Below are 20,849 nucleotides of genomic sequence, written 5' to 3' on the forward strand. Positions count from 1 at the left end.
ACCAACCCCCCCCGCCCGCCCCACCCCCTTTCATAAATCCCTAGTGATGCTTCTGGTTAAGAGCAATTGTCTCGGTCAAATCGCCAATAAAGATAGATTAAGGTGGATCATTCAGTGTAAGTGCATTTTCATGTAAAAAAACCCCCATCAATTTTTCATATAAATAAAATAACCTGCGACATTGCGTAAGTACAACTGACTATAATTTAGGACACCTGAAAGTGGTTAATAAATTGATTAATTAGGGCACGTTTCTCTGACCAACGGATTAAGCCCATAATTTGTGAATATAGAGTTAACCGGTGAAGACACATTTGTATGCAGCTCCATGCGGGATTTTACTGTAGTATTAGTCACCAATCTGAACTTAGACACTCAGTTGACAGGTATAATTGGGAAAGCAAGCGGAGCTGGCCGACTTCCGGCTAAACCCATTTTCGTCTATTTAAAAGTTATTTCTAATGAGCTCATTAAAGCATCTGACAGGTGACAGGTTAAACCCATTCATATTTACCTGTCTATACACTTCATTGATCGTACGCCTTTCTTATATACTTTTCATCCGGCCAATAGCCTATTAAACATGGACTTAGGTGTCATTAGACATATAATCGCAAGTTATAATAGGTTATACCGAAGCTATTTATGTTACAGTCCTGAGGAGTATAGGTGCTATTCAAGTAGCAATTTAGACAATCATTTTACTACATAAGAAATACTTATAAAACCATTACCATGTGTCATTTATTCACGCGGTTAGGCTACTTGCCAGTGGTAGCCTACTGTCTTCCATTACAGTATATGCGTTTCAAAAACTAATATTCAGGTAAACTCTAGATAAAAATCAATGTATTTATAATATCGATGCTAATCATGGTACAAGTCGAATCCTCACACGTGGCTCCTGAAAAATGCAAACGCAGCCTTATGTAAGTGTATCTCTCAAAATAGCAAATCCTTTACGCGTCGTCATGAGATCAGCTGAGGATGACAGGACAGAAACCGGCCATAATATTAAACTAGGTTAAGTCCATAAAAAGCGCATGTAGTACAGCGCCCGCTAGTGAAATGTATTCGTTACTGCAACTGATACTGTAGTGCTTTTGTGAATATTACGCTTATTATGGACGTGCCCTAAAACTCATACGAGATTTTTAAATATAAAATATGATTTCATCAGTTGTTAAGATATCTGTAAGCCTGTCAGCTTTCTATGAATGTAATATATGATTTTTTTAACACACATAAAGGCGTCAGATCACCACAATAGAGTAGTAATATAAAGTTTATTAACAATGTAATAATCCCTGCTGTCAATGTTTTCATATAATTGAGATCTGTAAGAAAAAAAAGCTCATTTGAAATGCAAAACTTCCCAGTGTAAAATCCTCTAAACAATGGATTAAACAGCTGAAAAGTGCTTATAATTTCTTCAAAAACATCAGTAAAGATACTCCAGAAAAAATATTACGAAACGCTTGTAAAAATAATGTGTAATCAGTCATAATAAGGAGTTCTCAGTGAAAATGCGGGAACTTTAAAAAAGAAATGAAAGTATAGGTTACATAAGTATTTGGACACAGTTATAACCCCCCTTCAGGAAGAAAACGTAACTGCACAATATAATGTGCGTTTATCCCAGCATAATAAATTGGTTTAAAGAAAATCATGTGAATTCTGCATTTTTTCATTTTGTTTTTCTTGATAATTTATATACAAAATCACATGATGATGTGTGCATTTTTAAAGGCAATAGCAAACTCAATACAAACCCCAAAAAAAGGGGGGGGGGTATAAAAATAGAAATAAATACAAAACCCATTGAAGGACTCCACCCAGCTCCTGGATGTGGGTGTAAGGCTGGTCTTTGGAGGACGTTTGGCATGGTGTACATGGAGTACATGTACAGAACATAATTTGGAAATGGGGGGGGGGATTTCACAGCAGAAGTGGTAATATATATTTGTTTTTAAAAGCTCATCTCAGACCTACAACCCAAAAGGTGTCACCAATGAAGAGTGAATGTTGAAACACGTAACGGCGCTTTGCGTGCAAACGTGATCCGTGTCTTTTCACAGGAAAAGTTGGGGGAGGGGGGCGGGGCGGATGGCCCCCGCCGCTCAGTCACTGCACCATCTGGGGCATCTCGCTCCAGGCCTTAGCCTTCTTCTTGGCCAGCGCCAACCAGGGGGGCTCCTCCGGGCCCAGGGCTGCGGGGGATGCCGACATCATGGCCCGCTTCCCGTCTTTGTCCGAAGACGCAGGGTTAGAAATCTCCAGGGAGCATGGGGCAGTGGGAGGAAGACCTGTGAGTGTGAAAAAATAAATAAGCCCTTCCTCCTTGATTGGAGAGAGGAAACTTTATCACAATACAGAGCCCCATGAATGCAGACTTTAGTCCACAAGGGGGCAGTAATGCATCACTTACTGCACAGTCGACAGCAGGAATTCTCTGGAGGTTACATTAAAACAGGGGTTTTACAGATCAGCACAGGCTGAACAGAGAACTACTTACCAGTTGCATTTGGGTTTGAAATCCTGGCCTGGTCCTTACTAGTCGATTTAGAAGAAACACTCAAGTTTTTCCTGCATGCTGCATCCTGGAAAATGTATTTTGAAAAATAAACCAATGACAGAAAAGTTAAAATAAATACATAATTAAAATCACACAATTCAGATTTGAATATGCTACATTTCTGTCCACATCCAACACAGGCTAAGCACGCGTTTACCCTGGTTCATGGCTTGTGTTTGCTCATGTTTGTTATGTATGTAGGTATATGGAATCTCCATATAGGCTTATTTAGGAGAGACCACAAGCTGATTAACTGGGCCCTTCTCAATGCTACTCAAGAGAACAGTCTTGATTTTTGTCATCTTGACGTGTGGTCAACAGGTGTCGCTATTGTGCCAAATCAAGGGCGATTGTGTAATAGGAGGTTAAAGAGACTGTTACCTCAGGCCTTCCAGACGTAGAGTCTGCTACGAACCAATGAGATTATAGGATTACAGTGGCTTTTGTAACGATTAGATAAGGAAGACAGGGGAAGGATTTCACCACTTCACAGTGTAATTGGTGGCCCTGTCATGGGGAGGAAGATCGAGAAGCTTATTTCAATAGGACCAGCACTAGCCTGTGTCAGCAGGGACACAGAGCTCACCTTCTCAAAAGGGTCTTTCCTGCTTGGACTTTCCTCCAGTGAATTCTCTCTGAAGATCCTCTGCTTTTGCTTGGCAACATAGACCCAGCTTGGTGAAGCCATGCTCCCCCCAGGAGACTGACCGGCACCCGGCTCTGAAAAACACATGAGTGCATCAGACATTCTTATCGCCCCTCTGACAAATGGAGGACTGTGGGAAACTGGGGGAGGCTTCGCAAAAATGAGTCAGGCCTTAACACTGCAAGCATAAACACAGAACTGCAGGGGGGAGGGAGTCTTGGGTCTTACAAGTAAATAATGGACAAACAAAGCAAATCATACTTTATTATAATATAGAATATATAATATCATATGAAATATATATTATATATAACAATTCCTCTACACACACACACACACACACACACACACATTTTCTGTCCTACCAGCACAGTGATGTAAGTGTGTTTATGTTAACGTTGTGTTTGCCATGGCCTTCAGTGAAGGGCACCTCAGGTTTCATTACAGGTCACTCTGCTGGACTGACCTCAGCACAGCCCCCTGAAACATGCACTACAGTCTACAGAGCATGACTGCGTGGTTTCCAGAGCGTCTATGTCTCACTGTGCCGGAAGGAAAATCAGAACCGTGCTCTAAACTGCAAGGGGTTTCCCTCTGAAACTACGCAAACAAGCATACAGATTGCTACATCATTTACATGTGATTTCATTGACAGACTCTTTTGTCCAAAGCAACGTTCGGCTGAGGAAGCCGGGTCAGCCAGTCCCTGGGTTATGGGCCCTGCTGACGAGCCCAACCCCAAAGTCACTTTGCTGACCTTGGGATTCGAACCGGTAACCTACCCATCACAGGAAGAGTCCTAACCTTCTGAGCACCATCCTACTTCTTGCCATCTACTTGTTATATACTAGATCTTTGCTTCAGCTGCCGATAAGCTAAACACCCTGAGCAAGCACTCAGTTATAAGGACAGGTGCATCTGGATGCAATTAACTGCAGAATATTGGGTGTTAAACTGTTCAAATTTTGCTAACTGGCATCTCTAAACCTCCCATAATACGCATGACTATGAGTGTGTGCCCTGCAATGGGCTGAAATTCCATCTGGAGAAGCGGTTGGGTGGATAGATCAATGGATAGATAATATAAAACTTTAAATCCATATTTTCAAGAATTTCATGCAATCAATAAAGCTTTATCTTACATATCAGAATGCTTTCTATCACATGTGTATTTGGATGGGTAATTTCCTTAACTTTTCATGCGGTTATATTACACAGTACGCCTTCCCTTGTACCCTGTGCTGGTGAAAAGCTCATGAGGAAATTTAAATGGATCTGCAACCTTGAGTCCATAATCCTGCCCGAGGGAACAGAAGGTGCACTAGGTTTCTGGTTCTGCTGTGAGCGCACTGCACATTTATTGCACATCATCATGAGGACTCCAACCTAAGTGGTCTGTGATAGTGTTTTTTAAAAAGTGAGATTAGCGATGAGAAGGCCAGCTACAGAGGTTTCATACCTGCTGTCCTCCTGAACTTGGCTACGTCGTCCTCCAGAAGCTCAGGTTTCCTGGGCAGGACAGGCTTGCTGCAGGGCATCTCAGGGCAGGCGGCTCTTGGTGGTTCACTAGCCGTTCCAGGAGGTTCTCCTGAGTCCTCTGTGCCATAGCAGAAGCTCCTAAGAGAAGTCTTCCTCAGCCGAACACCAAACGGTGTCTCAGGTGCGCCCACGTCCTGGTCTCTCACGGGAGACGGAGATGCATCGCTGTGGCCATGGCTGATATCTGCCTTTAGGGGGGTACCTGGCTCAGGTCTGATTTCAGCACATGCCTCAGAAGCCTTTGCAGTGATGGAGTGGGCATGGCAATAAGCTTCTTTGAAGCCATCTCCTGATAGTGACCTCTGCCATGCTGGAGCAATAGTAAACCGGACTGGATGCTTCCCAGAATCCTCTTTGGCACTGTTTTCCTCCTCACTGTGCTGTAGGCTAATGCTAGCTCTGGAAGACAGGTTTATGGTATCTTGGCTAGGTTCTTCAGTGCTGGGCATTAATTGTTCAGGCTCCACCTGGTCTGTCATGGACAAGCTGTCTTTTGAAGGCGGGACATAGTCCCCATCTCCTTGGCTGGACACCTGAACAACCTCATCTGAGCTAGGCCCACCGTCTCTTTCTGAGTCCAAACCAACAACTGCCTGGATATTGGCCCCAGGCTGCTGATGTGTATTCAGCCTCTCAACCTCGACTAGACATTCATGATCCTGGGTCTCTGAAACCACTTCTGCATCCATTTCATCATCACCCTCATCATGATCATCATCTTCTTCTTCCTCTTCTTCATCTTCCTTGTGTTTCTCACCTCCAGTTGACATGATTGGCTCAACTATAAGACTCTTTGCTTCTTTACTATCTTCATCACTGACCTCCACCAACTCAGCATGTCCCTCATCCTCAGAACATTCTTCCCCTTCACCTGATGCACTGGACTCGTCCTCTTCCTGATCCGCAGCTACATTGGAGATTCTAGGACCACCCTGTGCCACCGGCTTGTGCTGGGAGGTTGGGCTGCAGGGCCCCGACTCCTCACCTAGGCAGGTCGCTACCTTCTCTGTGCTTTCACTCATTTTCTCCATTTCCTGGCCTTCAGCATCAGGCTCCAGCACAAGCCCAGAAACCAGAGGCTTCTCCAGAGAGCTGAGCACCTCCTGCAGGAGCGAGCCTGACTCCTCCACTGGGGCTTCGCACCCTAACTCCAGCATAAGATTCGTGTCATCCTCAGCGGGGAGCTCTAGGGAATCCAGAGACTCTTGAGAACCTGTCAGCAGAGACCTGTTCCCCTGGTGTTTCTGTGTCTCTGAGGATGGATCCAGGAGAAATTCCTGCGAGTTATCTACAAAGGAGGAAGACGTAGAGCAGGAAGGAGGAAAGGGGGCATCCTCGCAGCAGGAGCTCTCATCTACAGTGTTCTGTTCTTCAGACTCAATCCTGGGCCACTGATGGAGCCCAGCTGGCTCCTCCAACATAGGAGGCTCCTCCTCTGGGACCGACTGCTCCATCACAGGTGGCGCCTCCTCTGGGACCAGCTGCACTTCCTCATCCAGGAGCTCCCGCTCTTCACTAATCCTCTCAGCAGAGTGCATCTGCTGGACAGCAAAATCTGCAAGAAACAAACAGTGAGCTTGCTGCAGCCATCTCTGTCAATACATAGCTATAACCGTCTAGACCAGGGGTGGCCAATCTTATCTGCAAAGGGCCGGCGTGTATGTGGGTTTTCGCTGCAACTCCCTAATTAGATTACTAATTAGAGGACTGATTGGCTGAAGAGTCCTCACACCTGGGTTTGAACAGCTGACCTACAGGTTATCCCAAAAACCTGCATACACACACCGGCCCTTTGCGGATAAGATTGGTCACCCCTGGTGTAGATGATTCTAGTACTGATTTTGTTATTGTACTAGTTTAGTTATATCAACTATTTGGATGAGAAAACATCTAACTCTTCAGATGACAGGATACCTTTATATTTCTCCTCTGCTGAAGAAGGTTCTGGGGTAACATCACCCAGTTCATTCTCTATTCCTCTGCGGGGAACTTTTCCACTGAGATCCCTCTCTCTTCCACTGTCCAGGAACTCTCTCTGAAGGTTAAAGAAAAAAACGAGGACGATAAGCACCAATACCAGGTTCTAGCTCTGAAGAGAGCAGCATCACATGATTGCTGAAGGAAGTCTTTCAGCCTTGAAGCTGGAAGATGTACAAACTCTGAGAGCTCATGACTTGCGAAATCTGGTGATGTTTTTTTTTTTTTTCCATTGCCAATCTGTACCAGAACATACTGAAACTGCTGGTTTTCCCCGTTATCTTTTGTGTGACAAACTGAAAGGGTTTATTCCCTTCTACCTACCAGGACCTCTCAAGGTCAGAGTAGCTTTGATATCACATCATGCAAATCTTACGATAAAATTATTTGCACAATGGTATTTTGCAACCCTGTATAGTTTGTTGGCAGATGGATTATTTGTTTTTCCACAATGTAGCCATGTTTTTTTAAATAAAAATTTTAAATAGATCGTGTTTGGAATCTGTAATCCATATTTTAATTTTAGCGATGTGTGAGGTCCCTGGGGTTGGCAGCAGGGGGCGCTCTTACGCTGGCTGGCTTCCGCTTAGCACAGGCCCGGTTCTTGACAGCGATGCGGTGGCGAGCAGCTGAGTTGTCCAGGCAGCTTGATGGGGTCGCTGGACAGCCGAGGTCCACAAGGAGGTAGTGGGGGGGGCTGACCGGCCTGGAGGACGCCTCAAAGGACATCTGGACAATTGCGTGTGTGTGTGTGTGTGTGAGAGAGAGAGAGATAGAGAGAGAAAGAGAGAGGGAGAGAGATAGTGAAAAAGAGAGACAATATTTCATACTTCTGATGTCTCTCCTAAGCATCACTGTTCTTACTGGCCAACAAACGTGCAAATTGACACACCGCTGGAGCACAGTATCAACTAAAATGATGAAAATTATTCATGTCATTCTAAAAAATGCAGCTACCCTCGATATTTGCTTTTTTAAAACAAATTATTAGTTGTTTAGCAGCCATGTTCATTCAATGCGACGCACATTTGAGACAGCAGGGTCAGTCAGTCCCCGGAACATTGAGGGGCATTACGCAGAAATCATTCTACTCTGCATGGGACTGGACCAGCAACCTTCGGGTCACTGGCACAGCGCTCTAACCCGCCGAGCTACACTTCGCCCCCTGGTATTTCGGCAAATTTCCTTGCAGGCCCTTGTTTTTCCTGCTTTCATGATTATGCCTTACTGTTAGGAATTCACCCTCCCTTTGTGTTAGTGGAAAAGGAAGAAATGGATTATGTGTGCATTCAGGAGACTGTCGAGCTGAACAAATCCTACGAGAAGAACAAGTTGACGTCAGTTTTCAACATTAACAAGAGCTAAAACACTCTCCTCTGAAAAGCCCACTCTCTGTTCCAGTGTTTTGTGCCTGCTTGGCTTCGGATAAACACAGTTAGCATTCCTGTTCAACTTTACAAGCCATGTTTGAATTCCAGGCCCTGGTGGATAAGTTACTGGGAATTTATAACCAGCCCCGGCCCCACTGACGTACGGCACATATTTTTGTTTACATGTGATCCCGCTGCAAGGCGTCATACTCGTCATTCTGAGCGGGGAAATGCGCTAGAAGGAAACCATACCGAGTTTAGCATGCATGTAGGCTTTGTGCCAAACTGATCTTAAAGCCATATAAGCAGGAGGGCTCTGTGGGTGACTTAGCACAGCAAAAAAAGGACTCCGGAATTAGTAATAAATGCCCTTTGTTTTCCAAGGAGGCATGGTCTGCTGTCACAACTGCCCGCCGTCCTGCGATTCCCTGGCACGCCGGGAGCTCGCTGGAGAGCCACCAGGCTGCGGGAACGGCAGGCGGTGCTGACCATAAATCCTTCAAAAACACGTCCAAAATAACTCGAAAAGTACTACTGTCACGTCAGCATCTTTGGTCTGGAGAGCAGGGCCAGGATTTCGAAGCAGTGCAGCTGGCTGCCCCTTAAGTACTGAGTCAGGCTGGTTGCTGGCGGCTCCCGGCTCGTTTTGTGCTTGTGTGTTTCTGGGAATGCGGGGTCAGAGGTCGTGACGTTCCCCTGTCGTTCATGTGCGCGTGAGTGCGTGAGAGCGACCTGCACGTGTGTCAAAAGATAAGTCTGGAAGGACCTGCCTCATTTGTAAACTCCTCATAAAAGACAAGCTCCTTTGATGGGTGAGGACTTGACACAGCCCCCACCCCGCCCCCCCATCTCCGATGTGTTGACAGAGCTCCCAGGAGAACACAGCTGGAATGCAGGACCCCTGTAGGCCGTCCACCCGCCTTCAACCCCCCCTGCCCCCATACCCCCCCCCCAATGAAGAGGAAGTTTAGGCCCTTAGGTAACCCCTAGCCCCTTCCCCAATGGCCAGTGTTCTTCAGATTAACCATAAAGTAAAGCTCTGTCCAGTGCTTGGATTTTCTTCATGCCTTGTGTCTCACTTCCACCCTCAGAGTTTTAGTGCTTTCTGGAACAATTCCCTCATAGCCTGATGAGCCTGTAGCGTCCCCTGTCCCCTGTGGACCCCCCTGAGCTGTCTTACCGAGGCTCATCTCTGCTTATGGGGAAGCTTATTAAATATCTGTTACGACTTTGCATCTGGCCGTCGCAGCTCTCTCGGCTTTTGCTGGAGTCCTTACACATCCCAGAGGCATGTAAGCCAGGGGATGTGGCTCTGTAACACATAGCCATGTGTGTGAATGTGCAGGCGTCCTATGACTCACTGTCGCCCCCTGCAGCATGGCTGGGGGAGGGTACTTTGTCACTGGTCTGATATATTGTGTTGCATTTTGTAAGCATTACATGGTGGCATGTCGCCAGGTGCCTGTTTTGAAGGCCCACAGCAAGGTAGCTGGTCAACAATAAGCTAGGGCCATCCCATCGATCACTGAGGAACAAAAGTGGAGAAACTCTGTAAGCATCCACTGCCGAGACGTCATGCCAAGGGCACATGGCGAGTGTTTACCTGGTCATCGTCAGTGTCAGACCCCTCCTGGCTGAGCGAGCTGCTTCTTTGGACTGAGTTCGAGGGCTGGATGGAGAGCGCAAAGAAAGAAACACACAAGAGAAAAGTGACAGCTTCAGAATGAGCAACTGCGTTGATGTTTCACCTGGGCAGTGTGGAGTGCAGTGTGAAACTGAGGTGCAGTGTGCAGTGTGAATTCAGGGACCGTTTACCTTTTAACCCTGTATCGGTTACAGGTGTGTCCAAAAAGACCTACCCTGTATGAACGTGAGTAGTTTGGATGTGATCATCTAAAGTTAGTCCCGTTTGAACATGCCTTGGGTGCTATTTCATGGGTCCCATCAGAACGCATGTAGGGTATGAGGGGGGTGTGGTCAGGGAGGAAACACCAGCTGCCTGGAGTGAGATCAGGCGGGGTGGAGGCTCCCTACTTTGTGCGAAGGACCAGCCAGGACGGCGTGCAGGGTGGAGATCTCTGGTGGGCTGCAGGGGAGGCCGTCGTCCTCAGACACAGCCCCCGGGTCGTCATCCTTCCTCACACCGATGAGGGTGATGGGCGTGGCCTGCCGGCTGCTCTGCTTCAGCTGCAGCTGTTGGGAAGGCCCCCAGACGCAGTCAGACACCGATAGGTCACTGCACCCCCTACAGGCCAAGGCTGTAGCCGCCAGCTGTAGAAAAGGCCAGAGTGTCTCAAACAGCAGCCTATTTATGACTGATGTTTCCCCTTTCCGAGTTTTGAGTAAATGAGTGAATATATGGATCGGAAAGCATCTTAATTAAAAGTAATTGGTTGATTAGTTAATTGTTCTAGGCCCCAGAACAATCGTATAACTGAATATCTATATGGTCTTAATTATGTAGAAAATTGATCCATTTATGGAGTACAAATGAAGGAAAATAACACCAAGAGGAGGCTTCCATCTTTCAAGAGGCACAAACGCATGTCCAATAGCAAAAACCTCCGTGCCGTGGAGCAGTTAACCCTCAGGAGATGCAACATCCACAGCAGCGTCCAATCAACTGGGCAGGACTGAAAGGGAGGGGCACCCGATTGGTCCACAGAAAGCAGGGACATAGGCCTGACGAATCAGAGCTATGTAGGGCACTGTCGTCATGGCAGCAGAACCTGAAGCAGCTTTGGACTGCCCGTGCTGTCTGCACACAGAGGCAGACACCGTCTCCACTCCTCTTCCAAAGAAGGGCACAGCGCCACACGATGGCCCCGCTGCAGAGGAGCATATCGTAAACAAGCGGCATGCGGGCCCAGCCCTCCATCTGCGGCTTTCGGTTTGTTTCTCTGTCTCATTTTCTTCCTTATTGTTGGAGGGATGTGTCACAGCTGAGGCATGCGGTGGTAAACCAGCTCCAGGAAGCAGCTCGCACTTCCCCCCCACCCTGAGGCTAAGGGTCGTCAAGTGGAGGTCCGCAGAAACATTCAGTAAATCCTGACAAAATGTGCTGTTTACACCTTCATGCAATATACCTAAGATATTTTTTGGTGGCTTATAACACAAGTATGATATTCTCATATTTTGTTTTTTTCTCTGAGCAAAAATTTCTAAACGTCATCAGAATCTGTAGGTGGTGGGAGTCCCCCCACTCCCAGGAGTGAAGATGATTTACGGGTGATTCTCCTGGAGTGGTAAGGGGTTCCTAACTCTAGTTATTTTTACTCGGTTGAACCCCATCTTCCACGATCCCTCGCTCCTGGTACATGTGTTCAGGCAACCCTTATGCTTTTCAGTTTATAGCAATAGTGACTAACCCTCCACCAGGCCATGTGGCGAACCAGTGGGGCTTCTGGTAACACATCTGAACCAGGAAAAGGATTGCAGGTGAGAAGGAACAGTTCAGGCTGAGATGGGAGTCAGAGCCAGGGACGAGACACTGCGAAGATGTGGCTGTGGAGAGAGATGTGGCAGTGGAGATAAATGTGGCTGTGGAGTACCTGCAGGGCCTTCACCTTCTCCTGGACACTGTCCTGCGTGGAGGTCAAGTCCTCGGAGCCATCCGAGGCAGGCGAATCGGTGACGAACACACTGTCATGTGACTTGGCCTTGTTCCCCATGCTGACCTTCTGGCTGTGAGACAGATCACAGTAGGACATTAAATATCTCCCAAAAATGCCAGAGCAGTTCAATCAGGCTCATTGCACATACTGAGAGAAACCAGTAATCACAAAATCAGGAGTAATCAAGAATAATCACCAGGAAGGAAAGAAGTCTGCACCCTGTGGCCACTTTATTAGGTACCTCAACATAAGTGGTGGCCAATCTTATCCAGAAAGGGCCGTTGTGTATGCAGGTTTTCATTGCAACTCCCTAATTAGATTACTAACCAGAGGACTGATTGGCTGAAGAGTCCTCACACCTGGGTTTGAACAGCTGACCTAAAGGTTATCCTTTGCGTATACAATTCCCCAGGGGGCTGTATGTAATACCAGTAGGTCCCAGTTTTTGTCATCATGTGTAAACAAGTTCTGTATTCAGAGAAGCCTCTCTGAACATCACAGTTGTTGTTATTCTTGTAGTTGTGGCATTCTGTTAGCTTTACCAGTTCTGGCCATTCTCCCCTGACCTCTTTCATTAGCAAGGCATTTTTCACCCACAGAACTGCTGCTGACTGGGTGTTTTTTGTTCATTATACCATACGCCGTGAACTCCAGACACCGCAGTGTGTGAAAATCCCAGGAGGGTGTCTGTTTCTGAGATTCTGGAACCGCCATGCCTGGCATCAACAATCACACCACGTTTAAGATCACCCAGGGGGGTGTTCCGCAAAGCAGGATTTCTTGCTTAGCTGGATAAGGTATTCGCTAAATGTAAGGGAACAAAGATAAAGTCCATTGAGCCCAGGCTACCTTAAGTCCAACAAGTTATCCAGCTAAGCAAGAAATGCTTTGTGGAAATGCTTCACTGACATCTTAGTCCTTATGACCCTTAATCAGAAAGTTAACCTCTTCACAAATCTGCATGTTGCAATTCAGGTCCAGCCACATGACTGGTTGTTTGGAGAACCGGGCTGTTTTGTGTTAACAAGTAGGTGACCTATTAATGGCCAATGAGCATTGATCTCATGCAGTTTGAAATGTTTCCCGTTATGAGTGGAGCAGCTGTTTCTCATACTAATGTTCTTATAAACCTGAATCCGTAGGAGGGAAGTGCATTTTAAATTAGCAAAGCAATTTGCCTTTAAAGTATGAAGCCCACACAGAGATGGCTGGGGATCTCCACAGTAAACACCCAGACTCTTATTCTGAAATACAGAATGCACTTTCTCCCGATGCCCATCTTATGCAAGCGAATGGCCATGTTGGTCCTCTGCCAGCTGCGACTGCTCTAATTTAAGGTGTGCCGCTCACGGATATGTGATAAACACAGGGACGGAGTCATCCCGGCGGCCTCGAAGGAACGCCAGGAATTTCTCACACAAAAGAGCCGTTAAGAGTGATGGCAGAGAGGTAGAGCTCCACGCTGGCGGCGGCCGCTGAGTGCGGGTCGGCCTCCCCGGGGCCTGCTCACCCGGCGTCCGCGTCTGTGTCGCCGTCGCTGTCGGCCGCGGTGGGCTTGGCGTCACTCACATTGTCCGAGGAATGACTGGCCTTCAACACGGCCTCCCCGGGGGGGGCATCCCCCCCTTTTCGCTTCTTACGGACAAAGAAGTTCTTGAAGGTCTGAAACTTTGACTTCTTCTTTCCTGGAATGAGAGAAAGCGCAACAAAAAGAGATTCAAGATTAATCACACATTAAAGGGGACACTGGGACATTCTGATCATCTCAGACACAAAGAATGTGTGCTGCCCATCGCCCCTTGCGATAAACGTAGGTATGACATGTTTGGGCCGACACGTTTACACAAGACGCACTGATGACCAGCCCTACAGTGGGGACTGGGGTAAAAGTCAGCTGATCATAGTGACACTACTGCCCACTTCATTTTTAAACGCACCGTTTACAGTGTCTCTCCCATCCTGGCCCTCAGTCGACCCTGGGAACCCAAACAGACTGGCTACACTATTACGGAGCCAGACACACACGGCCCCTAGCTGCCATAAATTTGGATTTCTTCCTTGGAGATGGGAGTATTTAAAACGGTCTTCATGCTGATCCCTAAATCAGGACCCATGCCCTCTACTGGCAGGGTCAGCAGGACTGGTCTTAGTAAAAGGTCAGACCTCTGACAGAAACCCATGAACACACACACACACACACACACACGCACACACACACACACACACACGCACACACACACACACACACACACGCACACACACACACACACACACACACGCACACACACACACACACACACACACACGCACACACACACACACGCACGCACGCACACACACACACACACACACACACGCACACACACACACACGCACACACACACGCACACACACACACACACACGCACACACACACACACACACACGCACACACACACACACGCACACACACACACGCACACACACACACACACACACACACACACACACACGCACGCACACACACACACACACACACACAAACTGCCCCCCCAGCAAGCAGTCGGATGTAAGACATATTTAAGACCTCAGCCGCCCACCCTGTGCTTGGTAACCTGACTGTAGTAGTGAACCTTGCATTGTTTTAATGAGGGAAGCTTTAAATTGCTCCTGATGCTTCTGTCCACAATATCACCACAATGTAAATGCCGGCATGTCTGTTTAATGGCTCCCGCCGTGTGAGCCTGCTCCCCCCCCAGCCGTATGAGTCTCTGTACCTCTCTTTCATGGTTTGATAAGTTTTGTTAGTAATAATCAGCAGCATGGGCACAGTTACTGATATGACGATAGCAATAAGGCCCCTATCATAAGAACAATGGGTCATTACTGGAGACAGGGTGACGCTGGGGTTTGCAGAAAGGTCACATGCTATTAAAAAGGTCAAGCGTATTTCAGGCCCAGCCAGTGCCCCCAGGGGAGAGCCACACCCTGCAGTGTTTACACTGCACCGGGCGTTCGGGGGGCCGTTTCAGGAGCACAAAGGTCAGCACAGACTCTCCATGGGAGATGTGGCCACCCAGCTCTAGGGTCCAGTTACACATCATGTCCTAAATCAGCTGCTAAATCGGTCCAATGCTTATGATGGGTGCAGCCATGGTACATGTGTGTGTTTGCATGGTTGTGGGGGGGGCGGGGCATCAGTGCATGGGTGTGGGGGGGGCAGGGCATCGGCATGCGCGTGTGGGGGGCGGGGCTTCAGTGTGTGTATGTGGGGCGGGGGGCGTCAGTGCACATGTTGGGGGCAGGGCATCGGTGCATGGGTATGGGGGCGGGGCATGGGTGCGTGGGTATGGGGGCGGGGCATGGGTGCGTGGGTATGGGGGCGGGGCATCGCTGCGTGGGTATGGGGGCGGGGCATCGCTGCGTGGGTATGGGGGCGGGGCATCGGTGCATGGGTATGGGGGCGGGGCATTGGTGCGTGGGTGTGAGGGCGTCTCTGTCGCACAGCCCCAGTGACACCGGGCCACACCCAGCCTAGACACCCTCCAGAACCAGGAGAATAGCCAGACATTCAGGCCCCCTGATGAAATGTCACCTTTGGGGTCTCACCCCCCCTTATGCTATATCATATTCAACGACAGTACCAAGCTAATACTGAGCACAATCACTACGTTCTGCCCAGTTCACACTATGCAAAGCACTGGGGGGCATGGGCAGGGCTGGGGGGGGGGAGAGACAGTAGACAGGGAGCCTTCGTTTGCGTCACTCAGCGGGGACAGTGACAGCTCTCAGGCCACCGCTCGCCGAATGCCATCCCACTGCTAATAGTGCTGTACATCCTTCCTCTGAAATCACAGAGACACGCTCTGCGTGTGGATAACGCTGCAGGCTGTCAGCGAAATCACTAGGGATTACCCCCTGGCCTGTGACCCAGCGTGCCCCCACCATCGACAAATAGCCGTTTAAATAGACATCATCCCCGTTTCGATGCCTTTAAATCCTATCAGGGGATTATCCCCAGCGCTGGAGGAAGGCGCTGAGCCCGGTCTCCCTGGTTATTCTGCCGTGGAAATGGATGACCATGGCTTGTGGCCTGGGGGGTCAATGGCTGGTTTGTAAATACACCCGTCCTGGTATGTCACTGAGGCGTGATCACAAAAACACAGGCAAACCAGCCAGCTAAGGGGTGGACACGCCAATCTGGCCTGTATTTACCCGGCTGACCGATCTTGGGGGATTTTACCTGGACAGTCCACCAGGGGGTCGCTGGGCTCCTGACTGCCAGTCACATCAGGTCCCGAAGCCATAATATCGCAGTCACTGTTGGAGGGACAAAGGCCATTATTAGAGGAGTGAAAAGTGTTAAGGAGATTCCTGTCAGGCAGAGAAGTTTAAAATGATAGAGAAGGTCGATGGTAGCTTGAAAAAAAATCTGTGTTTCATAAGGTGAATGAATATGCTAATAATGAACTCAGGTGCATGGTGGGAAAAATCTGAAGACTTGATGTTGGGAATGAATTTGAGGAGAAGCCGTTCTATGAAGAACGAGTTTCATCAAGAGTGTTTACAGTCAGGGTGGAGAAGAGGGTTAGCAATGGCTTGACCAGAAAGACAGAACTACGATGAGCAATGTAATAAGAAACCACAATCCGATATCACTGACAGATGAGATAGTATATGTTATGGTAACGGCCATCCCGGAAAAAGCCAAGACACTAGCAGGAAATCATCGCAAGATCCCACGGGATGCTGAGGCCAGTCACACTGTTCCCCTACATCACTCCAACTTAATGTGGCTGTCTCAAAGCCAGCCTTGTGCCATAACCCAGCTTCCTGTTCCTGTGGGAACCATGAGACCCTATTGGATCTGCCTGGGATTCCCCAAGGCCTTCGCCGACTCCAGTTTAAGAGGAAGTAGTGAACCCCTGGGGTGGGATTTCAGGGTCAGAGATCTTGTGTGAAAGTTGATCACAGGAGGCTCTGAGAGCGGACGCCTCCAGTGAGTGAGAGGCTGGTCCCAACAAACATGCAAGCAGACAGACAGACAGACAGGCAGGCAGACAGGCAGGCAGGCAGGCAGGCAGGCAGGCAGATAAAAAGTGAGATATACAGACAGGCAGACACAGACAAGTACACACTGACAGACAGAAAGATACTGACAGACAGACAGATACACAGAGCGGCAGATAGACAGACAGGGAGGCAGACAGACATTTTATTCAGTCTGAAGGAGATTTCAGCTTTGCAGTAGCATAATACACACATTTAGTCAGTAAAAAGACATTCGGACTAATAAACAGTAACAAGTAATAGACAACAATAAGACTTTAAGACCTTTTATTGTCATTAATAAATAGTAACAGTGCAAAGAATCAAGGTAAGTATCGGCTCAGTAAAAATATTATTACATGGGTTGTACAGTGAATGATTCTGTAAATGTGCCTAAGTGGACTCGTTGTCATTAACGCTTCTGTTTGGTACCAGAATTCACAAATATCTTGTGCCCCTGGGTGGAGGCTTAGGGGGCAGGACAGGGGAGGTGCATTTGTGGGACCAGCTAACTTTATGGGTCACGTCTCCAGCCTCAGCATATAAATCGCTGACAGGAAAACAGAAAAAAAGAGAGAGCAGGGAGTGGAGTCCCTCGATTCCCACGAGTGAGAGCATAAATCTGGGAAGAGCCACACATTACTCACCGCGGGATGGCGAGCTGCCGTAAATAACCTGGACGCTGATAAAGCCACCAGGAAGGATGAGCAAATACGAGACGTGCGGCGGAACATCCATTACCGCGATACCATCTCTGACCGCGGGAAAACGCTGAACAAGACACAGGGGAGGAAGTCGCCGCGTTCGGGAATAAGACAAGGCGGGGACGTGGCTCTCTGAGGATGCGGCATTAAGGTGTAAATAACCCTCCAATCCCATGCATTTGCTAATTCTGACTGGCCCCGTCTGGATGTCCAATGTCATGAGCCCCTAATCAGCAACCCTCTGCAGCTGGTTTCTCGACACACCGCACCGTGTCCCCCCCGCCTCTGTGAGGCGCCGTTCTATTCCCAGAAGTGCTTTTATAGCCACATGACGGCGCAATGTTAGCGGCTCACTAAATGCCCAGCGAGGGGCGTTTAGCCACCATAGTCTGTTCTATTCTTTTGGGCTTCAGTCCTCGAACCACAGGCATTTAAAACATCCACACGTACATAAAAGCTCTTATTTGCATAGAGCAGAGAGTTAAACATCAGAGGCTGCAGGTCCAAAACAATGCAGACTGGGCGAGGTTACTTGGGTTTGGGTCAAACTACAGGCCTGCACTGCTCCTACTGCTAGTTAGTTTTTGTCTGTGTGTTTTGATGCCAGATGCATTGTGACCGTGTGAATCTACACTCCACCCTCCTCCCCCCCCCCCCACCCCCCACCCTCCAAGAGTCTGCTTGCTGCAGTCCACTCAGGAGATGTCAGATAAGGTCGCCTCAGCTGTGACCCACCCCCTCTCCCTGAAATGCAGTCAGTAATGAAGTTAGCACTGAGATGGCTACAATCAACACAGGACTCCTCCAGTAACCGCGACAGTAATTGAACAGGGGGGGGGGGCAGCATCAATTCTCATGTAGAAGAGGCTAAAGTGGCTGATTCCTGGACCTTACAGTTATGCAACCAAGGGCCAGGACTGCAAGGCCGGTTTTGGGGCTCAGTCAGCCATGGCCTCACATTTAAAAATCACACAGCAGCGTGATCCGAAACGCCAAAGCCCATGTGATATAGTGTCAGGCTGAGCTGTGTACGGATTATTGACGATTGTTGAATTAACAGGGAAATCTCAGCTCTCTTACCATTAAACACTGTGATCATAACAGAAAGGCAGTCAGAACTCCAGACGGGTAAACCTTGGAAAATGCTAGGAAGAGGATCACCGCCGTCGTCACTCAATGGGGAATTTAATCAGATCGCGGGTTACAGGTCCCTGCAGTCTGCTGTGCAGCAGCTGCATCAGCACTGCCATCCAGGGGGCGCTGTGGTACCCTCACCAACATTCAAAGCAGGGCACTGCGGTGAGTCAGGTCCGCTGGGCCCAAAGTGTGCGCCGATGGATGTTTATGCCATTTACCAAATGTCCCAACAGCAAGAAGCAATCCTAAACAGGTCACCTGTGTCAACAATGATTGTCACCGTGACACGTGATCACCTAGACACGGAGGCTGGATCGGAAAATGGCTCTGTTGCCCTGGAGACATGTCAAAATTGCTCGGAGTGTTCTGAAACATTCCATGAGTAGCTGAACGTTATTCCGGTTCTGGGAAGCCAATAGGAAACAGAACCTCGACGCGATGCAGAGAGGACCGTGGGGACCCTGGATCACAGACTCCATATCCTGATGGTTTCCCTGGGGAGGCTTCTACCAAAACCGCCGGCGAACTCAGCGGCTTTCAATCATTAATCCATCTCTCCAACACAGAGAAGGAGCTCTGGAGTGCAGCAGGACCATCATCGCCACTGCAGACCAGACACCTTCCACCTGGGGATTTAACACGGGCCAGGAAGGTTCTAGATTTGTGCTCACTAAAATCACCCTTGATGCAGACTCTACCAACGGGTGCCCAAGTGTGAGGTGGGGACAGGGGTGAGGGTGACGGGATCGGTGCAGGAATTGGAGTGGTGATGGTGTGGTCACTGACCTTACCGGGGGAACGCCATTTTGGGAAGGGCACTGGCAGTTTGGTACCGGTCATGGACAGTGTTGCCAAGTATCACACATCTGGCGTATCACGCTTTCAGACTCTCGCGCTCACACAAGAAATCTTACAGCAAATCTATATTATTCCAACATAAACCTAAAATTAGCTACGTCAAAAGCGTTGGGGTACTTTGCAAACCCTCAGACTATTTACAAGGTAATGAACCTGTAACATACATGTAAAGGTTTGCGCAGACTTCTTTCAAACTGAAAATCTCACGTCAGCAAATCAGCACCTTACAACAAACCTATTGCAAGGCAAAAAAAAAAACGTAAGGCGAAAATGCTTTTTAATACAGTACACGTAACCTAACAAACACAGGCTATAGCCTAGCCTACCTTAAACATTAGGCTGGGCAAAATCAATAACACAAAGCCTATTTTATAGTAAAGTGTTGAATATCTCATGGAATTTATTGAATAATGTACTGACGGTGAAAACATTTACCCATCGTAAAGTCGAAATATTGAAACACGGACCATCGTAACCTGGGCAGTGTCCGTATATGCTAATAAGTCAACAGGCCTTTATTTATGGTATTGTTGTCAAAAATTAGAAATACAGAGTATATCGATTCCATCACATATAAAACCGTCTCATAATGTACCCACAATGCTAATTTTTTTATAGTATTAGTTCTATAGCCTGCTCTTCCGTGTCACTGTAACCACTGAGGCTCGTAGGCTCTCAATGCGCATGCGTAGACCTGACTGCAGTCTCACACATGGGGTGTCACTTAAGATGATTCGTTCAGAAACGATGCAGAGTGTGGCCAGAGGGACATCGGGAAATACTTTGGCTTTGTGCCAAATGAAGACATTATACCACAAGACATATGCAAGCCTGTATACAAGCTGGAAGCAATACTGACAAAGGGGGGCACACACCACGAATTATCTAAACATTTAAAGTACTGACACGTGACACAATACAGTACAAAGAGTTTCGAGAGATAGGTATCTAATTTGTTAATGAATGGAATATTAATCTCTGTTACAGTTGAAATAGAGATGATGTAATTTTTTTCTGTTGGTTAAAACATTTTTTGTAGTCAGTCTGAAATTATTTTACCCTGTGGGTTGCATTCGGCTCCATACGATCTTGTAAGGTCATGTTGATTAGTGTTGATCATTCAGATAGAAACTTCTAGAGCCGTGTGATTATTAGAAGTGTTTGTGCTTTGAGGCACAAGATAAGGCATATAAAAGTAATCATATCAGTATTTCATACAAGTATAGCAGTTCTATTATGAACAATGGTCGCTACTGTAGTTAATATTATTATGCTTTGATTCACAATGCAGTGAGGTTTTTTTTTTTAGAAATAAAGACATGAGTTTACAAAAGGTTAAGTTTTTACTGCAAACAAAATTGTGATCTACATTTTTTTTACATTATATACTGTGTTGAAAAT

The 20,849-nt window shown here is 47.7% G+C and overlaps 1 protein-coding gene across 5 annotated transcripts in view; it reads right to left on the reverse strand.

Annotated features, from left to right (window-relative positions):
* Window positions 1–1,269: 1,269 nt before the first annotated feature.
* Window positions 1,270–20,849, reverse strand: part of LOC111848126 (uncharacterized) — a 28,541-nt gene continuing 8,961 nt past the window's right edge. For 3 of the 5 annotated variants that reach the window (XM_072717307.1, XM_072717306.1, XM_072717305.1), the window contains exons 2-12: window positions 15,944–16,020; window positions 13,232–13,406; window positions 11,659–11,791; window positions 10,142–10,300; window positions 9,711–9,776; window positions 7,308–7,466; window positions 6,675–6,795; window positions 4,681–6,315; window positions 3,162–3,295; window positions 2,516–2,600; window positions 1,270–2,306 (exon numbers count right to left, since the gene is read on the reverse strand). In XM_072717307.1, coding sequence (XP_072573408.1) covers window positions 2,125–2,306; window positions 2,516–2,600; window positions 3,162–3,295; window positions 4,681–6,315; window positions 6,675–6,795; window positions 7,308–7,466; window positions 9,711–9,776; window positions 10,142–10,300; window positions 11,659–11,791; window positions 13,232–13,406; window positions 15,944–16,007 — 2,913 coding nt within the window. In that variant the 5' untranslated portion in view covers window positions 16,008–16,020 and the 3' untranslated portion in view covers window positions 1,270–2,124. The remainder of the gene's footprint in view (window positions 2,307–2,515; window positions 2,601–3,161; window positions 3,296–4,680; window positions 6,316–6,674; window positions 6,796–7,307; window positions 7,467–9,710; window positions 9,777–10,141; window positions 10,301–11,658; window positions 11,792–13,231; window positions 13,407–15,943; window positions 16,021–20,849) is intronic. The other 2 variants (XM_072717309.1, XM_072717308.1) reach the window with 1 other exon arrangement.

This window comes from Paramormyrops kingsleyae, chromosome 10 (assembly GCF_048594095.1).
Source record: "Paramormyrops kingsleyae isolate MSU_618 chromosome 10, PKINGS_0.4, whole genome shotgun sequence".
Lineage (NCBI taxonomy): Eukaryota > Metazoa > Chordata > Actinopteri > Osteoglossiformes > Mormyridae > Paramormyrops > Paramormyrops kingsleyae.